Source organism: Sebastes fasciatus, chromosome 2 (genome assembly GCF_043250625.1).
Source record: "Sebastes fasciatus isolate fSebFas1 chromosome 2, fSebFas1.pri, whole genome shotgun sequence".
Taxonomy (NCBI): domain Eukaryota; kingdom Metazoa; phylum Chordata; class Actinopteri; order Perciformes; family Sebastidae; genus Sebastes; species Sebastes fasciatus.
In genome coordinates, this window is record NC_133796.1 from 28,245,590 (window position 1) to 28,267,608 (window position 22,019).

The 22,019-nt window shown below is 42.2% G+C and overlaps 1 protein-coding gene across 1 annotated transcript in view; it reads right to left on the reverse strand.

Annotated features, from left to right (window-relative positions):
* Positions 1 to 5,167: 5,167 nt before the first annotated feature.
* sbf2 (SET binding factor 2) overlaps positions 5,168 to 22,019 on the reverse strand; it is a 109,740-nt gene continuing 92,888 nt past the window's right edge. The window contains 11 exon segments of the mRNA XM_074617080.1: positions 5,168 to 6,581; positions 7,446 to 7,577; positions 7,660 to 7,747; positions 9,651 to 9,844; positions 9,958 to 10,065; positions 10,158 to 10,382; positions 10,711 to 10,838; positions 12,270 to 12,396; positions 13,636 to 13,821; positions 19,561 to 19,662; positions 20,051 to 20,227. Of these exon segments, the coding sequence (XP_074473181.1) occupies positions 6,483 to 6,581; positions 7,446 to 7,577; positions 7,660 to 7,747; positions 9,651 to 9,844; positions 9,958 to 10,065; positions 10,158 to 10,382; positions 10,711 to 10,838; positions 12,270 to 12,396; positions 13,636 to 13,821; positions 19,561 to 19,662; positions 20,051 to 20,227 (1,566 nt within the window). The 3' untranslated portion in view covers positions 5,168 to 6,482.

Sequence of the window (22,019 nt, forward strand, 5' to 3'; positions counted from 1 at the left end):
ATATTTGCCACTGAGATGTAGAGGAGTAAAAGTATAAAGTAGCATAAAATGGAAATACTCAAGTAAAGTATAAGTACCTAAAACTTGTATTTTACCTCCACAGTACCACCGCCTGTAGGGATGCAATGAACTGATTTGCCAGATGAGAATCCACAACATGTCCGATCCACATTAAATACAGTCTCTTTGTCAGTGTCATTATAAAATTCAGTGTTTCTGCTGTCAGCTACATTCATTCAGTCACAGTTTTTAGTGCCACAGCGATCCCTGGCCTTCCCAATAACTTCCACACAGAGCTGGTATCAGATTGGTACTCGGCTTTGGCAAATTGAGTCCTGGTATCAGATTCAATATCGGGAGAGAAAAAGTAGGATCGGTGCCTCCCTAGTTACCTTCCTGTTTGTGTGACAGGTCTGTATGTGTTGTTCAATATGACTTCATTGTTCCAGTTATGTCAAAACAAGATGAATCACACTGGATGCACGTGACCTGCAGCATGCGAGGGCTCCGTTTTGCTGCGTCTGTGTCAAAACAAATCAGTTTGTGCAACAAAGGACCACTGTTCTCACAGGTACACCTCACCTTTGTCGTCTACGTTACAGGAACACTGAAACTGGGTGAAACTATCAGCAGTGGGTGCTTGTTTTGCTCGTGTCTGGCAGTCCGCACAATGAGCGTCTTTACTCTCTGGCGTAAAGCCTTAATTTGTTGAAAGGAAAGAGACGGTTCATGTTGGGTTCAGAGTTGTCAGAGCAGGAGATGAGATAAGAACCTGCATTCATACACGTATCTAACAGTCAGCACCATGCACCATCTCTTTATACCGGTGTGTCACTGATAACATCAGATATAGAGACAGATTGAATCTCTGAGCTAATACTGTGACTAGGAATGAATATTTTTTACCAGAATCCAGAATAAGAGATGTAATCCACACAGCTTCTTCCTTTTATGGACATCTTTGTTAATATTCTTTAACATGAAAAAAACAGAAATATTCAAAAAGATTAGAATAAACAGCTAATGATGATAGATTACAGGATTGTTAAACCTGCATTAGGCAGAATGTTTTTGGCATCATTGGGCAAAAATTCCATAATAATCTTTCATCATATTGTAATTCAGACTTCTGCACCTCCAAATGGCTCTATTATTATATATATATATATATATATATTATTATCTATTAGGCTTTCAAAAATCTAGCCCGTGACGGGAGATTTTGGCCAATCTCAGGTCATTTCAGAGAGAGAGCGTTCCTATTGGCTGTTCATTCAACGGAGGCAGCTGTCAATCACTCGGAACTCTGATCAAACAGTCAAATTAGGCAGCGCTGATCAAATATGAATCAATATTCTGTTACTGTAATGCCTATTTCTCACCTCAGATGAGAAAGTGTGCTCCGGCTGGTGGGCGGTGCTTGTTATTTCCTCAACTGATCTCTACATGGTTGCCGGGTCACAAACTTTCTCATTTTACAGCTAAACAGTACACTACAAGATGATTCTGAAAACATTTGAGGAGAGAAATAGTCATTTTTCTACCCACTGCAGCTTTACTTGTTAATCTGGTTTATGATAAATAGATTTGCTGTTCACATTTCTTCTATAAGAGATATTTATATCCCAGAATCTGAGAAAAATGTGGCGCCTTTTGTTTTTTGCTAGACTATTCTCGGAATTGGGAGTTTGTAATCTCCGTGGCTAAATTGCACAAGCCCCTCGACATTCCAACAATGAGGACGTCTCTAGCTGTCTCACCCTCGCCCCATGTGTCTGAAAAGTACCCTAACGCCCATAACCAATTCATCTGACTCCCGTCCAACATATCCTCATCGCAACTGATTTGAAACAGGAACATTTTTTAGGGGGGATTGTCTGCTCGTGAAAAAATGTCTGGCAGATTCCTGTTTTCTGGGATAGATGACCTCACAGCCCCCGAGCGTTTCACATGGTTGAACGGACTCTGGGTTCTCTGCTGGGTCACTTTACACTGGCAAGTGAAAAACATCAGGGCCTCAGGCAAATACTTGAAAGTGGGCCAAGGAAACAAACTTTAGAAACCACACTACTATCCCTTAATGCTATAAATCAAATGTGTAATTGTGCTTTTCTGCTCACGGATGAGCGGGCGGAGCCCGGATAAGATCATCTGGAGCTCAGTTGATTGGTGCATTTGATCGTCTCCCAGCTAGACCCCCATGTGCTGCAGGCAGCTGACATCATCCTGATTTCTAGGGTGGGACTCAATGATGTGTGGCGAGCCAATGAGATCAGCGTTTGGAGTTGTTTGCCGATGGATTTTGGAGCAGGTGCCCGCTGAGGGGCCACAGAGGGGCCCCCCAGCACAGCAGCATTGAATCAGCTCTCGAATTGCAGAGGCACCCAGGAAACTGCTACATAGTCCACATTCATTGCAACCACAGGGCTGCAGGGATAACAGGATTTAGAGGCCCAATAAAATAAATTAGTATCATCTGTCACTGGGGTATTTTTGGGGACCGCGGAAAGGCCAATCAGCTTATTTTTCAAGCTGTTTTCTCGGACAAGAGGCATTTACTGCAGCTGTGACATGAAGCGCATCGTGCAATCTTTAATTTATAGACCGCTTTTTATTTGCCTTTATATACGAGAGCAGCACGCTACTAACCACACTGAACTCAGGAAACATTTAGCCATAAGTTACACAACATCACAATTGCACAGCACTGCATTTAAAAAAATCGCTGCTGTTCTAGATGCTTTCATCAGTTTTTGACTTAATCTTTAGCGAATAAATCACTCATGGAGGCAGTTTATATGCAAATACTTAGCATGAGTCTGGTATGATCCAGTTAGAGGAACGCAGCTATGTGCAATCAATATTTCAATAAAATGTCTGTCGAGTATTTCTGGCATCGGAGGAAGCGATTCCTGTCATTCCACTCCACACAATCCTGCTGGATAACTTCCGCTGCTCCCTCTGTTCGTGGGCTGAGGGCCTAATCTCCGTGCCCAAAGCAAGAGGCTAAATATGGAGAGGCCTGCCAGAGGCTCTGCCCAGATGTTGGCCTGCTGCAGCTCTGCACCTGCTGCCAGACAGTACAGGCCAGCTGGGAGATTGTACTGAGGGACAAAACACCCATGATCTCAAAAAAAACAACTCCCTCTGCTCTTCTTCTGGCCTTCAGCTTCCTCTCAGAGACAAACTCTCTTTGGACCACAGGAGTCCCGTTCAGAGCCGCCAACCAGGCGCCACAGCGCCTGAGCTGGGGCTCTTATTCATTGCTGGCAAGTGAGAAACCCGTCATCATCGTCTCCAGGCCCTGTTGTTGGCTTTGGACAAAAAAAAAACATGAGTTTCAGCCGTGTCTGATTACCTTTCATTGAGAGAAAATGTTTCATAAAGACAAGGCGTTCATAAGAGGCCAGGAAACGTGACAATTACACAAGTTTTCTTCCTGTATCCTATGACCCATTGTGATGCTGGCAGCTCTGTGAGGCAAAATATTGGACATCATGATGGCGCTATGTGAAACGCTTAGGAATCCCTAACTTTATTACAATTTACCCTGAAGGAACAGGAATGTCTGCTTCAAATTTGCTGGTAATCAATTGCAACGTGTTAACAACTAAAGGATGGATTCATAATCCATCTAGAAACATGTCTGTGCAGGCCCACTGTGGGTAGGTGTGGGTTTACAGTGGGCAGTGCAACACTAATCCCATGTGGGTCCCCTGTGGGCTAGCCCAGATGGGGACCACACCAGATGTGTCAACAGCACAGTTAAAACATTGGTCCAACATTATAGATGCTCTCGGTCAGGGGTACTCAAATGTTTTTATTTAAGGTCCACAACTTGTTTGAATTTAGAGAGGCTGAATAAATGAATTCAAACTATTTCACATACAATGATAGAACATTACTGCTGCTACGGATTGTGACGGGACGCAAAACTTTAGATAACAAGTGAGGGTTCACAAACAACACCTTCTTGGCCATTTGAGGGAAACTGCTTGTTAATAAATGTTTTTTACTTCACAAGTTAAAGGTAGGGTTGGTAAAAAATTTTAGAATTTTTTTTTTATATTGATTGAAATTCTCATTACATCCTGACAGCAATCAATAAATCAAATGCCCTGACAAAAAAAAGAAGTAAATCTGGCATCTGTGGCTGTCGCAAGACTGTAATAAACCCGTCCAATCATTTAATACGGCCCAAATAAAATGATTGGACGGGCTACCTGTCTGTTTACCTGCCTGCACTCTGTCCGTGCACTCATTGCGTGTCACCGGAGTCTTCTCCACAAGCTGCTAGCTCGACAGTTGTGAGTACTAACAATAGCCATGTTTGTTGTTCATATTCATTATGATAATTTTGGGGGAGTGGCTTTGGAGGGAGGCCTGAAGGGACGGACTGTCAGTGTTGCAGACTTGGCGACTTCCTCTCTAGATTAAGGGACTTTTGGAGTTAGTGCTGCTACCTTCATTGGAGAACAGTTGGCAACACTGGGCTGGGTTTTTAGGTTAGATCATTTTTAAAATCTAGAGTAGTCTTGCTAGTTTCTCAAAATCACCGACCCTGCCTTTAATGAGGAGCACCTGAATGCAACATTAGTTTAGGTGACTGAGCTGAAGGCTTGATAATTTCTCATTGGTAGTCTGGCCTTCAGGTCCTCCGGAGGATCTGCCTTTGTAGGCTACATCCTTCGGAGGATGCAGCCCCTGAATTTGGACACAGCTTTATTGAACTTAAATACAAAAGGCTCCCACCAATAGCCTCACGTCGAAAAGCTACATTAAAATCCAGTGTTTACATGTTAAATGATGACCCCACATTGTACACAAAGGCATTAGTTGTGATGTAAAGTACTGCTACAGTTGATTTATAATAAATGAGCTAAAACACGCAAAGCCACTCCTTTAACTTTGGTCCTTTAACGCATCAGTAATAATATAATACATACAACATTATTATTTTAGGAGCCACTCTATTATTAAGTACTTTTACTTTTCACACTTGAAAACATTTTGTTGATAATACTTGTTCTTCCACTTCAATAAAACTTTAAATGCAGGACTTTAACTTGTAACAGAGTATTTTCACATTGTGGTATTCCTACTTTTACACAATAAATGAGCGAACGCTTTGATATTCACTCACTTAAACAAGAACACAAGCAACGGGTGGTTTCAAGTATGTTTGGTTTATTTCCAAAAAATTAGTGTCACCACAAAACATGGTACAAATATACAGAAACAAAAAAAGCCTCTGACATCTTGGAGTAGTTTTATTGGCATTTTTTTTCTTCTTTTTTAATGAAACTGTATCGGTTGCACAAACAGAACAGACAAGACGAGGATCTCTGAAAACCACAACGTCCTACATGATATATTCAATTACTTTTTAAAAGCCCTTAAAGACACAGAGCCTGCCTGGACAATCTGAACAACAACAAACCCAAAACAATCTCAATTTCATTTTCAGAACAAGGTTTCATCACAAACGGGGAACAGGCCACTCAGGTTTTTGCACCAGTAACGACACATTAAAAAAAAAAAAAAAGAAGACTTGTTGGTCACATTAGAATTAAGGTTAGAAAAGTATACTTATGTTCAGTACATCATACAGTATATAAAATGAAATGTCACACAGGTATTTACAGGAACACATGAAGCCACCACACTTACACCGTTACACTTTTAATAAAAAATAATAATTTACATTACATGAGACACGTGTTATCCAGAAGTCAATGAAACATTAAACAAAATAGAGAAAAACATCACGTATTTAAATAGAAAAATGTCAGGAAACTCTTTTTGAACTCACTGTGCAAATTCTTTTCATTTAAACTGTCTTGAGGAAACGTATGTACATTGTAAAGTAATGCCTTTAGCCTCGCGGTTTGCATCTGTTACAAAATCTATATTTGATAAGGAGTGCATACTTAAGAACTAAGTGCAAACAAATTGCTTTTTCATGTTGTGCATTAAAATCTCTGAGTTTTTGGCGGTTCATACGTTTCTTTAAGCAGCAATAACCTTTTTCCTCGTAGTAAAATATCCGATAGAAATTATTTTATAGGCTATTTTCTACATTTTTTAAGTCTAAAATTGAACCCACAGTTTGAATGGCCAGTGATATTGCTTTGATCTATTTACAGCTTAAGTAGGATAGCATTTCCTTGGTAGTGCAGTCCACTAAAACATCAGCTTATCTTCACTTGATCCCTGTCGGAGGCGCGGAGGAGGGAGCTGACAGCAGAGACGAATGTGTTTGATGGACGACGGCCCGACCAGCTGCTGAGTAACAGCAGGCAGAGAGGTGGATGATCAGTGTTCATCCTCCACTACCAGGCACTTTGTTCACTGTGGTCCCCCAATTAAAGACATCTGAAAGCTGCGTCGAGCGGTGGTCATGTCTCTGTTCTCAGCCTCCTGATGCCGCCTCTTCGTGGTCGTGATGTTGACGTCAGCGCTCAGGCTCTGAGGTTCACTGCTCAGGCATCGGAGATGCAGTTCTGGATCTTGTCCATCCACAGCTGAGCGCTGGGCGCGTCGGAAGCGCAGAAGTTGTAGACTCGCTTGCTGGTCTTCAGCTACAGAGGTGTCAGACAACAAGGGTTAAATGTGGAACAAAAGGGACAGAACAGACTTGGATGTACGGTTGGCCGACCGCACGATGCCTCATGTCGCCTGTGTCTTGGCCAAAAAAGCTGCACTTGAACACACCGCAAAGACTACAGCCAACGGCCAACTACCACGTACGTCCTGCGCCTGCGCGAGAGGAAATAACTCTCCACACCACGGTCGTAGGTATTTGTCATTCAAAAAGGGAAACCGGAAGACCAATGACAGCGGATATACGAGCCGTTGTTATGATACGTACATGAAACAAAGCAGCGTTTGCCGACCGTTTTCACACCACTGTCACTCACCACTTAGCTTCATTCCTGTCGTTGTGAAAATATACGTGAATTGGAATGATCAGATGAGATGAAGATGAAAAATGAGAAGAGCCTTCTGTGTTTTTCCTCTCGACTTTATTCGTTGGCTTGCTTTCCTCACTTCCGTTTCTCTTCTCGTGCACTGATTTGTTTAAGCTAAACAGCCAATCAGAGTGATTTCTCTCACCGACGAGCTCCGATGCCGATTCAACATGCTGAATCGACCAAAAAAACTCCAACACGGGCAGCCTAGAGCTGACGGTGCGGGACACACCGCAAAAACAAGGCTGACAGACGCTCACCAACAGCCCCCAACTGTCCGACAGCCGGCTGATGGCTTAGTGTGTCAGGGCCTTTAAATCTTCCATTTTGAAAGAATTTTAGTTTTACTGTTCTAGTAACTTACAGCCACAAATATCAGTCGCCACGTTCATAAAGACATGTTTTCCATATCGTTGTGCAACAGAGACGGGTCACGGCTGCATCCAGCGGACATTTGGGTGAACATGTACTCACGTCAAAGAAAGCCTTTTCACTGATGTGTTTGGGAGCTCCTATAGTGGGCGCGGTGATTATTACAGACTCCACCTCCGCCAGATCGATGTGGCCTCTGCAGTTTGTGTCCTCCCCGGTGTCGTAGTACCTCATCTGTGAAGATGTGAACGTTAACATGCAGCCCGTCACTGAGATGAGGGTTTCTTAAACATGAATGTGGTGCAGCTTAGCTCACCTGGTGTTTCGTAATGTCCAATACGAACCAGCGAGGCTTCCAGCCTTTCAGCAGCGCTCCACGTTTATACAGGATCCCCTCGTACGACCTGAGGAATAACACACAGTGACATCCAAGTGCATTTAGACTGGATGATATGTCTCTGTACCTTTTGCTACACTTAAAAATGGTGCAAAGCAATGTACTGCTGTGGACGGGGCCGGCAGCAAAACATATTTTAGCCACCTAAAAAAATCACTATAATTTTAAGTGTATGCTATATTTAGAACATATTCACTGTTTCACCTTGCCATCAGACGGCCCTTTCAGGCGGGGAACTGATGTCGTTATCTATGCTCTCTTCAAAGCCACCAGACTCCTTTGACAAAAACAATTTGGCGAATCCGAACTAGCCCTTTAAAAGACCAAAGTCACACAATAACACAAACAAAATAACACATCGAGGCAGCGGTAGACCAGCAACTCCTGTGTTCTGTGAGGTAAAATGACTGTTTCTGTCAAAGGAGCCTGGTGGCTTTAAAGAGAGAATAACAGCTTCAGTTCCCCGTTGGAGAGGGCCGTCTGACGGCAAGGTGAAACAGTGAAAATATTCTAATCATAGCATACCCTTAAGCTGTTATTGATTTTTCAAGGTGGACCTTTCTTTTAGGTGGCTGAAATATGTTTAGCAGCCAGTACTCCTGCCTGCTTCTCCAAACTGGGGGCGTGCCGACTGCCATCTACTGTAGACTGACTAATGGATAAGTATCGCATACAACCCAACTTCAAAAAATCTGAACTATCCCTTTAAAGGTGCTCTATTCGATATTCAGAGCATTGATATAGCATCAAACAACTATATAGAGGAGTAATGTCTACCTGAGCAGAGAATGAAGTTGCTCTCCCTCTGTGTGTGTTGAGCTTCTCCGTGCTTTGTTGATATAGCCGGGCCGGCCGTGTGTGCCATTTTGTGCATGTTCGTGCCCCACTGGCTAGCTCACGGCCGCTGCTCTGCACTACTCTAGGTTAACACTTAGCCCTGTTAGCTCTGTCAGCACTCGCAAATCTCGCATTTAGGAAACTTTAAGCACAGTCCACTTAAACATTATTCCTAATCATTTTTATTTGACTCGTTTTTCCTGTTCATGATCAAAGTTAGATGGAGTTTATCCCAGAAGGACATACTGGACAGAGACAACGTCTGAACGTCGTGTTTCTCCATATGTACGAGAACAACTCCAGTACCGTTTGTACATTATGTACCCGTTGTGGAAAGAGGTCAGAAGTGGATATTTGTATTACTCTGACAGATCAGAATGTCCTACATATCTTCTTTCAATGTCTCTTATAGAGATTTCAACTGTCATATTTGAATTTATTTCAACAAAGCTGTGGAATGATTAACATCTAAAATACCGTGTTTAAATGATCAAAAAGAAGCTTCAACACGGACATGACGAGTTTTTACTCTTTAAGACAAATATAAAGCAAAATATTGAAGTTATCACGCAGGAGAGTTAACATGATTAGAAACATGAAGTATTTAACAGGAAATTGGAATAATTTAGAGGATTATATGATTTATAGATAATATGACGAAATACTTATCGACTGTCAAGTGTTTCTGATAAACTCTCTTCATCTGTTAAAACCTTCGTCGGTCAAAACATTTTTGAAACGTGAAGAGCTTATAAATTATTTACAGAGAGTAAATATTAATATTTATTTGTCCAACTCAGGAAACTAACCAGATATTAGAACCAAGAGATTGTACTTTAACCTCCTGATAATTGTAGAATTACACACGATGAGTTTAACAGAGTACAGACAGTCCTCACACACACGCACGCGCACGCGCACACACACGCACACGCACACGCACACACACACACACACACATACCACAGCACTGACACGTCTTCCCAAACTGGACTGGCCCCTCGGCAGCAGTTTTAAGGGAATCAAATGTGGACTTCTTATTTGTTCCGGGACTCAGGAAGTTCACGACCCACCTGTTCTCCTCGCTCTTGGGGGTGAACTGGTTGTAAAGTGTTGCGGCGCGGCGGTTGATCCCATTGGCCGTGGCGGTGCTGCGGTCTTCGACCAGCCCGCTGTCTGGCAGGTGCAGCATGGAGCGCCGCTGGAAAGCCTGAATGCTGGACGTGGGAATGAGGCCCGAGATGGACACCATGGACTGTTTACGGAGCTGCAAACACACGAGTGGGAATAGAATAGTTTTACACAATTTAACAACTGAGATTTGTCCTTCCTGTTATTTTTTAATACAACATCTGTCATCGTTATTCTTCTAACACGCACATTTCCTTCTTGTGCGAGGTCTTCCTGAATGCTGATTCGGACTCTCTCCAGAGTTGTCTGCCATCTCTCCGAGGCCTGGTTCAGCTCACCCTCCAGCTTCCCAACGTCCTGCAACAACAGCCAAGAGAGACAACACATGTTGACATATGATATTAGAACAAACGGGATAAAATTTATATCTTTCAATTAACAACTCTTACAGTGAGGAGCTTGGTGATGGCGTCAGGCTGGGCGCGGCTCACGCTGCTGTAACACGGCCACACAATCCTCCTCTTACTGTTGGAGAGGGTGTGCACCTCCTCTGAGCTGTCCGACCTCGCCACCATCATCCTCCAGTCGTAACACGGCCCCGTGGAGAGAGTCTCATCCGTGAAGTAGTCCCATTTAATCAGGCTGGGGATAATGATCGAAGGCTTCAGGATCACCTACAAAACAGAAAAGTTGAAATGAGAATCGGATGCAATCTTATCGTGTCCATCATGTAAAATACTGAGGAAAAAGATCAAATATATGGAGTGTGATTTATTGTTGAGGATAATCAAAAAGTCCACAATGTGTAACAAAAAAACAGTGTGAAATAACTGTATAAATAATAAGAGTTGATTTCTAGTTTTTAATATAGATATGACAGCACAAGAGAGTTCAACCACACCATCGCTCCTCAGTGTGGGAGCTGCATGAATCAGCTGTAGCTGTCGGATGTACGGGGAGCTCTGTGACAGGAGGGACAGAAAGGCAGACAGAAACACTCACGTCGCTCTCTGAGGGGCTGTACAGATAGTTGAAGAAGATGGGACTCCTCCGGTGCATCCTGTTCATGCTCTCCCAGATACAGATGCCTCTCCGGGCCTGTTTATCACCTTTATCGTCAAACAGCGTGCCTGTGAAACACACAGAGGAGAAGCTGCTGAGCACATGGGCCACTTAATCTCACAGATTGTTTTGACTGATACAACACTCTGTTAATAAAAGTTGTAATTCAACAAAAGGGGTTTATGTGTTATATAACAGGATATGAGAGAAGGTTTTTGGCTGGCTACGTTCATCAACGGAGATCTACACACACATATCATCTTCAAGCACACACGTAATAACCCACGACATCCCACCTCATAATTAATTTAAAGGAACAGTGTGTAACATTTCGGGGGATCTATTTGCAGAAATGGAATATAATATTCATAACTATGTTTTCATTAGTGTATAATCACCTGAAACTAAGAATTGTGTTTTCGTTAGTTTAGAATGAGTCGTTTATATCTACATATGGAGCGGGTCCTCTTCACGGAGTCCGCTATGTTGCTCCGTCATGTTTCTACCAGCCCTGTCTCCTAAAAATTACGTTCCCATACAACTAAATTGCGTTTGAAAGGAAACGTATTTTGTTGCGTATGTTTGTCTTTTGCGGACAGCTGCAGCGAGTGACGTAGTACAACGAGCGATGCGCAGAGCGGGTGACGTAGTATATCGAGCGACCTTGAATGTAAATACGTTGAATAAAAATGTTATTAACTATTAACGGGTATAACAAGTGAGAATGACCACTACCGGCGAGCGGGAGGGGAGGTGTACGGGTCCAACAAACACCAGACTTTCCCCCAGGAGACCGGTGTTTGTGTCCCGTGTGAAACGCAGTCATGTCTTGCGTTTTTGTTTTGTTTCAAGTCATTTTAAGCTAAACCACATTATGTGTTTTAACGCAGTAGTTTTAGTTTTGTTACCTGAAGGCCACCGTGGTTCTCCGACACACAAACTGTGGTAACGTGAGCTGCAGAGTGCAAAACCGTGGTACCGCCAGCCGCCGTCTGACTTCCGTTGCTCCTAAAGTAGTTTTGCTATGGTAAGGATGACCTCTGAGCGAGGCAGACGGCGTTACTACGGTTTTAAACTCAGCAGCTCGTGTTACCGCAGTCTTGGAAAGGGAGGAGTGAGCAGAGGGGTACTCAGTTGGTTGCAATCTGCAACCACACCACTAGATGCTGCCAAATCCTACACACTGTACCTTTAAATTAAATATAAGTAAGACAATATTTTGGTGTATTTTCCTATTAACTTTCAACATGAAGTAGTTTGTGACAATGCTTTTCTCGTCATGGTGCAACAAGCAGTTGTTGCATTTTGTTTTGGGAACTTATTCTACACATGGACATTTTACGGTAAAGTACAGTACTAACTTTGATACATTAATCTTTGTTAAAACGTGCCTGGTTATATGAAAGTAACATACGGCCAATTGTAATAAAGCATTTCCTCAGTATAAAAAGTGATAATACGAAACCCCCCCCCCGGTTTAAATTGTAAATGACACTAACCATGTTCCAAGCGCTCATAGTCGGAGTCCAACAGGAAGTTCTTGAAGCGGTTAGAGACGTGATGATAGGCCAGGAACTTCAGATAATACTGATTAAACTCAAACTCCAGAGGATGCTGCTCCAAAATCTGCAAAGGCATGAAAAGATGAATAAAGATTAGATTAGGAGACAGAGAGGGAAGGTCAGAGTGTGTGTGTGACAGCTGGATCACGTCCTCTTGTTGTGGCTTCACATCCCTCCGGTGCATAAATGACCGATTAAAACAGGAAAGAATGTCTCCTGTCCGCGTGGGGGCAAAGGTCAGTGATATCATCACCGCCAGACACTATCCAGACCGAGCCGGCAGGACTGCTGCTCCATTGTTCCCATCCAGTTGTGTGAGGTGGCCAGTGAGGGAGAAGCGTTGAATATTTGAGGCCACCTGGGTCTATTGGCAAAAACAACAGCTGTTTTGGAGATGAGGCACTTCTATTTTCAGCTCTTGTCCGAATCCCCTCTCCCCCCCCGTTTACAGCTCTCCAGACCCCAGGACCCCCGCCAAACTGTCTTAGCTGCCAGGACAAATGCAGAAACTATGTGTTGATGTAAGTGTATGGGAGTGGGCCTGCCTGACCCCAGGAGAAACTAAAAACACCCCCAAGACATTCTCTAAAGTTAGCCTCTCAGAGAGGACACAGCTCTCTGGACCTCAGCTGTATGAGCTTCGTTATTAACTCCACTCCCCCCCCCTGCCCCCCCCGAAATCCTGAAGCACACCCAAACCTTCTTAGAGACTCTCAATCCCCACAACCGCAATTTCCCCCATGCAGCTCTAAACACGCACTGAAATGTGAAGGGATGCTGAAACACGCGAGCGCAGACAGCTCAGTGCTGATCACTGGGTTCACGGACCATCTGGGCAGCAGCCTCCCTGCACACACTCCCTGTTGCAATACAGTGTGGAAATTACACATCCAGAGTTGGGAATGCAAAGTGAAAAACTAAACCAAATGTATAGATAACGACATCTGAATTTCTCGCCTTCTTCGCCCTCTCGCTTCTGAGGAATGTGATGAGCTCATGAAGACGGTATGAATGGTGTTGAGTTAGGGGGATCATGGGGAGTGGAGAGAAGTCACGTAGCAGAAAATGCTTTTTCTATTGTTTTTATTTATTTAAAGATTATTTTTGGGGGATTTTTACTTAATTTGTCAGTGATAGTGATATGTCATCAAAGACATGCAGCAGTTGGATTCGAAACCTGGGCAGCAAGGACTCAGCCTTTAGTATATGGGACACCCACTCGACCAGGTGAGCTACCAGGTCGCCCCAAGTCAGATATGCTGGACTGTACGGAGATACTGTGGTAAGTGAAGGTAAACCTCACCTGGTGCACACAGTCCAGGAACTGCAGGAAGATGGGTGTAAAGCCGCCGCCCTGGCTGCTGGGACTCAGGTTGCTCCGCTGGCTGAACTTGTGGCCGAAGGAGAGCCACTCTTTCTCCAGCAGCACCTGGAAACCCTCCAGAGTCCGGTAGAAAGGATCGCTCAGCAGCTGCACCAAAGACACCACCTGCAGAGCGAAAGAAGAAAAGGTGAGAGTGATGTATGAGGAAGAGATGGGTCAGATACAATACTTATCTGTAGTATTAACAATCATCCATTAACAAGAAAAAGATTATTCTCTTCTGTATGTTTCTACTGAATTGTAGTATGTGGTATGTTTTGTTTTTTTAGGGCGCGTTCACAAGCCATAGTCCATTTGGTTAGTTCGGATCAGAGTTAAATTGATACTATTGGTTAGTTTTCTATTTAGTCTGGTTTGGTTTCACAGTGCACAAATTAAAGGGGACCAAATAAAAAAATGATTTGCTGAGGGGCGTGTACGAAGGAGCTTCTCCTCTAGTTTATCTCGAATGACTTTATAAACGTCACTTTTTTTGTGGAATTTATTCTGTAAGTTCTCTTTGACCCAGATGTGAAGAAGACATCGACTTCTGCACAAGTCCAGGTCAGTCCTCTCCCGCTCATGTTAACCAGTTGTTTACCTGTGTCTATCTCAACAAATGCCCGCGCAGGCAGCCTGCGTTTTGTTTCGCTTGGAAACGGTGCAGAATCACCTCTCGCAAGCGGTCTCGGTCCAGTTGTTTTGATCCGCACCAGTGTATGATTACTGCGTTCACAACCGCCCAAACAAACCGCACCAGAGTGCGATAAAAACTGACTAAATGTTGGCTTGTGAAAGGGCCATTGTTGCCTACTTAAAAAAAAAAAAAAGAAAGTTGAAGATACACTAATGAAGTTTGGTTGACATGAAAATGAGTCAAACAAAATATAGAGCTGGACTATTTTGAAAAACGATTTAATTGCGATTATTTTGACTGAGATTGCAATTGCGATATGATTTGGATATTAGAGAGAATGATCATTTTTACATCATTATTCTCATTTTCATTGAAAAACATATTCAAATGATTATGGTGTGATCTTTGTGGGGATCTGTACCAAACAAAGACGTTTTCTTAAGTCTGTACAATACGATGTGTAGGAAAGGACATCTCTGCAGCACCACAATATTTAATTGAAAAAGGTTTTTTGACAGACATTTCGTCTTTAACAAATATTGCGATTTTCTCCTCATACTGCGATTTGAAGATTGCAGTAGGCCATATTGCAATTTCGATAAAATTTCGATTAATTGTGCAGCATAACAAAATATTTTTTACAGTAATTTGGACAACAAGACAATGAACAACTAACCTGTTTAAACATGGAATAACTTGAATGTGTGTCTGAGTGACCTGTGACAACGTTTAGTTTGATGTGTTGCTGTATTTGTGTACATTTTCTGATGACCATGTAAGCAAAACATTTATAATATGAATCTTGGACACTGGATTTTTGAGGCTAAGACCAATATTGATATTTGAGAGTTTAAAACATTGATATATTTATATTTTTTTATATAACATAAACAAACATTGGTGAGTGTTTTTTTTAAAGAATTGCATGGTGGTATCTCTATTCTCCTCAATCCTTGCTGTGTGTGCATGCTTAGTATTATGCGGTTGTTGCTGTATTCCATGTATTCGCCACCTCACTGAGCGTGTGATTATTTCTGCTGTGCAACGAAAGCATCCGGATGCACCGCCGTCTTATCAGATGGCCATGTTCCAAGCGGAGAGACAGGGTCTCCTGGAAATGGTGGGGGATAGTGAAGATGTTGATCCTGAAGAGGTTGTGTGATGATGCTTATAATTAATACATCTGTACGTAACATGATGATGCTTATAATTAATACATCTGTACGTAACATTATCTATGCTTATAATAAATATATCTGTACGTAACATTATCTATGCTTATAATAAATATATCTGTATGTAACATTATCTGTAGGTGAACTTAGTTAAGTTCAAAAGAGGGTCTGTTGGATTTATTATGTACAAGAATGCTTACAATAACCTGACTGTTGGATTTGTTATGAATAGAGTGATTGTGAGGAAAAGGGAGGTGGCAGGTGCTGTTTTCTTTTGCAAGGTCAAGAAGAGGAAGGAGTCAGAAGGAGATAACGAAGAAGACATGCAGCAGAAACATCACGTGCCATAAGCTCATGAATATTAATATTGTGTAAACCATGAATAGGCTGGATCAGGGATAGCTCGGGGTTCAGACTTCACGAACTGACCCATGCACTGTATGTTGTCAGGGACACGTAGACTGGATCCAGATATCTGTAAACTCTTTTATTTTTACTTATGCAACATTGATTGTTCGGAATAAATTGTATTATTATGCTTTAACCCGTCTGTTTGGAAAATCTCTTTGTCATACAAGATTAACCAACACGTAACTGGGCCTTGACCTCTTGGAGGTAGATGTGTATTGAGCTCTGTGATGGACAAACTAATGGTGGCACCGTTTCTAAATGACCTAAAACGTGTTTTGTTGTGTTTCTTGTTATTTACAGTATCTGCTAACATTTATGCCGATACCAGCGTATCTGGAATTAGTCTCAGTGGAAAAATACTGGATCAACAACCCACTGTCAATGCCAGTGAGACTGACTGAATATGATACTTCTCATTATGTTAAATATACAGGGTTGAAAACCCCTGATATTTTGGCTAATATGATCGTCGTACCACTAAAGGAGAGTGGCAGCTGTGGCACAATATTTTTCAGTTTGTCATGTTTGATTACGATTCAGCATTCTTTTTTTTTTTCTTGGATGGTATGATTCTGCCTTGCATCCCTTCAAAGGCTGAACACAACATCTTCTGACAACAAGACGTTAAACAGATCATCTGCTATCAATTACATTTATATAACATCGAAGCGAAGTCTTCAGGCTCGCTCCGCAAAACACCAGTTGAGAACCACTTGTCTGCACATGCAGTATGCTTGGCTTGCGTCCCTGCCCGCGTCTCCTCCGACACAACTAATGAGCCCTGACGCGTGGAATGAGCGAGGAAAATAGTTCATGGCTTCCCCGTGAGGTTTACGAGAACATCCAGTCCTGAGTGGTATAGAAAGCCCCCCGCGACCCCGGCACTGATATAAACCGCCCAGATTATTTGTGAGACTACAGCGGACTGAGGAGTGGATTTAAGAAGGAGACAAGGCATGAGAGAGGATATGAGAGAGGCAGAGGGTTAGACGGAGAAACAGAAAACAGGGTTTTAAAAAGAAAGCAAAGACAGATCTGCATCCTGTCTGCTGGGTGTCTATGGTCCGTGGACCGAGGCAGGAGAGCCAGAGCATATGGAGCCCATTTGCATGTGTGGGCTGATCAGGACCTGGCGTGATGGAGCCGGTGGCCCGTGGAGAGAGATGCTCCGGGCCAAACACGTGCCAGGCATAAAGGGGTCCACAAAGTGTGCTTTTAAACAGCAGCCCAGGGCTTTGCAAACCCCGTAAACACATTTTGAAGGACACGCGCGTCCAACACAAACATGTGCACTTTAACAGGTCAACATGGAAAATATGAGCTCAGAAAGCAAATATGCAAGGAAATGCTGAATGTGGCAGGAAGTGGATACAGACAATTGATCAGGATTGAAACAGACTTTTTGTTTACGTGCCTTAAAATCAGAACCATGAACTTTCGAAATCAGCACAAATCAGTGAGCCTTCAAGACCTTTTCATTATCTATCGCTGCATAATCGGGTCACAAGTGACGGAGCTGATTAGAAGATCAGCATGAAGAGCAGGTGTGCTAGATTTATGACTCACACATGGCCCAGTGCGGTCTCACTCTGTGGAGAATCCCTTAAAATTGTATCGTTCGGAGAATGTACCGGGCTCAGTTTTAAAGCTAGAGTGAAGATACTGGAATCATATGAAACTAGAAAACCTAAAGAATCCATTGGGACCGACCATGTCATAGTAGCTTGTTGTAGGAGGCTAAATAACGCTCCATACTTACACTAAATTCTGGCGAGGAAAAACTGTCAGGGCCATTTTAAAAGGGGCCCCTTGACCTCTGACCTCAAGATATGTGAATGAAAATGGGTTCTATGGGTCACATGCAGTTTTGATCAATTCAACAAGTCAGCACACTGACAGCTGTTGTTGCCTGTTGGGCTTGAGTTTGCCATGTTATAATTTGAGCATATTTGTTATGCTGAATGCAGTACCTGTGAGGGTTTCTGGACAATATTTGTCATTGTTTAGTGTTGATAATGGATTTTAAATAATAAATATAGACATACATTTGCATAAAACAAACATATTTGCCCACTCCCATGTTGAAAAAAGTATTAAATACTCTTTAAGGTATATTTTGAGCAGATAAAACGTGTGATTAATTTGCGATTAATCGCAATTAATCATGGACAATCATGCGATTAATCTGCATTTAAATATTTTAATCGATTGACAGCCCTAGTTTCTACATATTCCTGTTGCTCGCTTTGAAATCCCCCAATTGATGAGAAACTTTCCTAATTGTTGTTGGCTATATTGTATGTAATTTCCAGTAAATATCACAATATTAAACGCTTGTTTTCTGTTTTAAAAGTCAACATCTATATATCACATTTAAACTATTATGTTTTGACTATTATTTAGTTACCCGTTTTCTGCTTTCAATGTCAATATTTCACACTAGATAATGATAATGTATGGCGACGGGGCAGCTATCTAACAGTTTCCCTCTTGTGGTGTTTGTATGTTTTACATCAAAAACAATAAGTTAAAGGTTACTCATAATGTAAACAAGTGTTTTATGAGTTGCTTTCTGTCAATAATTCATCTTTAACAAGTGATTTCTTTTACATTTTACAATTACAGCCAAGTTACGCTTTCTTTAAAATGTCACACAAGCTTATTTTTGAAATTTTGGCAAAATACAATATGAATCAGTGTTTGCTTTTTGCAAATATATTCGAGTACGGAACTACATAATGAACTGGGTGTCAGTAACTTGATACATCATGGCGTTTCATTGCTGCTTCCCAGTCAGGATGTTACTTATGTGTTTGTTTTAATGATTTAATGTGTTTCTTTTTGATCCAAGTGTTCCCTGTGGTGTTTTTATCAACTGCTATGATTATAAAAAGGAGTGAAATGTAACAAGCACCTCATCTGGACTTCAGGGAAGTTGTGGTTACATACACTTAACGACCCCCGTCGTCTTATTCCTTCGTTTATGAGCTTTAAGGTGCAGTGGAGGCATGTAATGACGTGAATGATTTTTATTTTTTCATTATGCCAGCGTCCCTACTTCCGTATTAGTATTTTTGTGATATTACTTTGTTTTAATCTCCTTTATTTCCCCTCAGGGGTTTCTTATACTCTCTTTATATGAAGAACAGGTTGATGGAAACGTACCAAAAGACAAACTGTGCTCCACGTTAAAGCTCTCCATGTTCTCTCTCAGGTCTAAATTACTGCTATTACTATTACCATTCTGTTACATCCACCACTACAATTATCATTATTAGTCCCTTTTCTATTATCATTACAACTGTTGTGCAATTATTGTTGTTGTCTCTCTCTCTTTCTCTCAACCCAACCGGTCAAGGCAGATGGGCGCCCACCCAGAGCCTGGTTCTGCCCAAGGTTTCTACCCATTAAAGGGGAGTTTTTCTTCTCACTGTTGCCCTAGTGCTTGCTCATGGGGGATCTCTTGTTAGGTCTCTGTAAACTATTTTGTATGGTTTAGACTGGCTCTATATGAAAAGGGTCTCGAGATAACTTCTGTTATGATTTGATGCTATATCAATAAATTGAATTGAAAACTGAATTGAATTAAGTATTGACTTAATTGTGCATTTATTAACAAAGGTATTTGTGCGTTATTCTCACTTGTGTAGTAATGTCCCAGCCGTCCTCCAGGCTGAGGAGAACAGATGAGCCGCTGTCCAGAAGCTCCACCAGCATCAGTGCCAGCTGCAGGATCTTGTGAAGCTGTGGGAGATCAACATATGTGCATGTGAACACATATATATATACACACACACACACACACACACACACACACACAGTTAATCCTCGCTGTGCATATGTTACCATTGGCCTACTGGTAAATTGCTTGCCGAGTGCAGCTTGTATCCTATAAAGGGTTTCCCACAGATAATAATATCCGATATGCTCATTGTAACGCTGCAGGGGGTACATCAGATAACCAGCATGAAAATCTGTTTCTCTTGGGAAAATGGCTTCAGAGTGGATTTACACAGGATGAGCAGTGAAAGCGGATGGCTGGGTCGTTCTCACATCATTTTTAGAGCCTGAGTCACTGTATTACAGTTCATGTGAATCCTTATAAAACTGTGTTGTTTATGTGTTTGTTCACCTGCAGGATCCATTCAGAGTCCTCCAAGGCTTTGAGGAAGGAGTCCTCTGAGTCGGACGAGGTGGCGCTGGGAGCGCAGGCTCTCAGCATCTTTTTAAAAGAGGCTTTCACCTGCCGTGTGTCTGAAAAGTCCACCGGCACCAGTTCACAGTTCAGAGAGGAGTCCACTCTGAGGCCCTGTCAACACAAAGGGAGAAGACACAGCGAAGGTTTAATATCTTTTATTTACTATTTAAATATACACCGATCAGCCATAACATTAAGACCACTGACGGGTGACGTGAGTAATATTGATTATCTCATTACAATGGCACCTGGCAGTGGGTGGGATATATTAGGCAGCAAGTGAACGATTTCAAGACACCCAAGGGCACCTTACAAACAAGATAAGACAGTCCATGCAAGATTACAGTGCAAAGAACAACAAAATTAAATTTAAAATAAATACAGGTAAATGGGTTCATTCATAATAAATATATTACGAAGTTCCGTGAAAGGCTAAACTAAAAAGATGTGTTTTCAGTTCTGATTTAAACGAAGCAACAGATGAGCACTGGCGCAGACCCTGAGGAAGAGCATTCCAGAGGTTAGACCCAGCCACACTGACGGCCCCGTCACCCAAAGTGCGGAGCCTGGAGGTGGGAGTGGAGAGTAGATTGGCACCAGAGGAGCGCAGAGAGCGAGTCGGTATGTAGCGGTTGAGAAGATTGGATAAATAGGAAGGGGCCAAGCCATGCAGAGATTTATAGACAAGCAAAAGAACTTTAACTGATTGTTCGCAAAAATAAACAGATTTAATAACAGATTAATCAATAACAGATGTGTCAAACTTAAAAACATCATGAATCCTTGTTCTCTTTTCATTTGTTATACACCGATCAGCCATAACATTAAGACCACTGACAGGTGACGTGAATAACATTGATAATCTCGTTACCATGGCACCTGGCAGTGGGTGGGAGATATTAGGCAGCAAGTGAACATTTTGAACTTTGAACTTTGTGTTGGAAGCAGGAAAAATGGGCAAGCGTAAGGATGTGAGCGACTTTGACAAGGGCCAAATAGTGCTGGCTAGACGACTGGGTCAGAGCATCTCCAAAACTGCAGCTCTCGTGGGATGTTCCCGGTCTGCAGTGGTCGGGAAATACCAAAAGTGGTCCAAGGAAGGAGAACCGGTGAACCGGCAACAGGGTCAGACCCGAGGCTCATTGATGCACGTGGGGAGCGAAGGCTGGCCCTTGTTGTCTGATCCAATAGAAGAGCTACTGGAGCTCAAATAGCAGAGAAAGTTAATGCTGGTTCTGATAGAAAGATGTAAGAACACACAGTGCATTGCAGTTTGTTGCGTATGGGGCTGCGTAGCCGCAGACCGGTCAGGATGCCCTTGCTGTCATAATGTTACGGCTGATCGGTGTATATTCAAATTTAGACTATTCGTTGACAGCCCTAAATCTACAATATCAGTTTTTTGTTTTTTGTTATTATTAATTTGGGAGTGATTTAGAGTGACAGCAGAGATGACAGGAAATGATGGAGAAAGAGATGCAATAAAAGTCTTCAGTCAGACTTGAACCAGGGGCTTTAGTTCCTGGTAGGCGTTTTAACACCTACAGTAAGCACAGTAAGCTATGGGATGTTGGTGGTATTGTATTGGACTGTACTATATTGAAAGATGTTTTTTTTTGTCCAACTCCTTTACACATAAGAAGGAGGAAACAATGTATAATTAAAACATCACAAACTACAGCCTCTGAGGGGAAGGACACAGCACTCTGTTTTGTGTCTCCACCTCCATCTCATTAGTTATTTTCTTATTGTGTTTTCGCTTATTTACAAGTCTGTCTTTAATCACTAAGGCTGTGCAAAATCTTACCCTTCAGTTTTTGGTGACATTGTCTGAAATGAAGGGTCAGAATATCACAAAACACCTCTGAATATAATGCAACACCACCACTATGACCTCAATGCA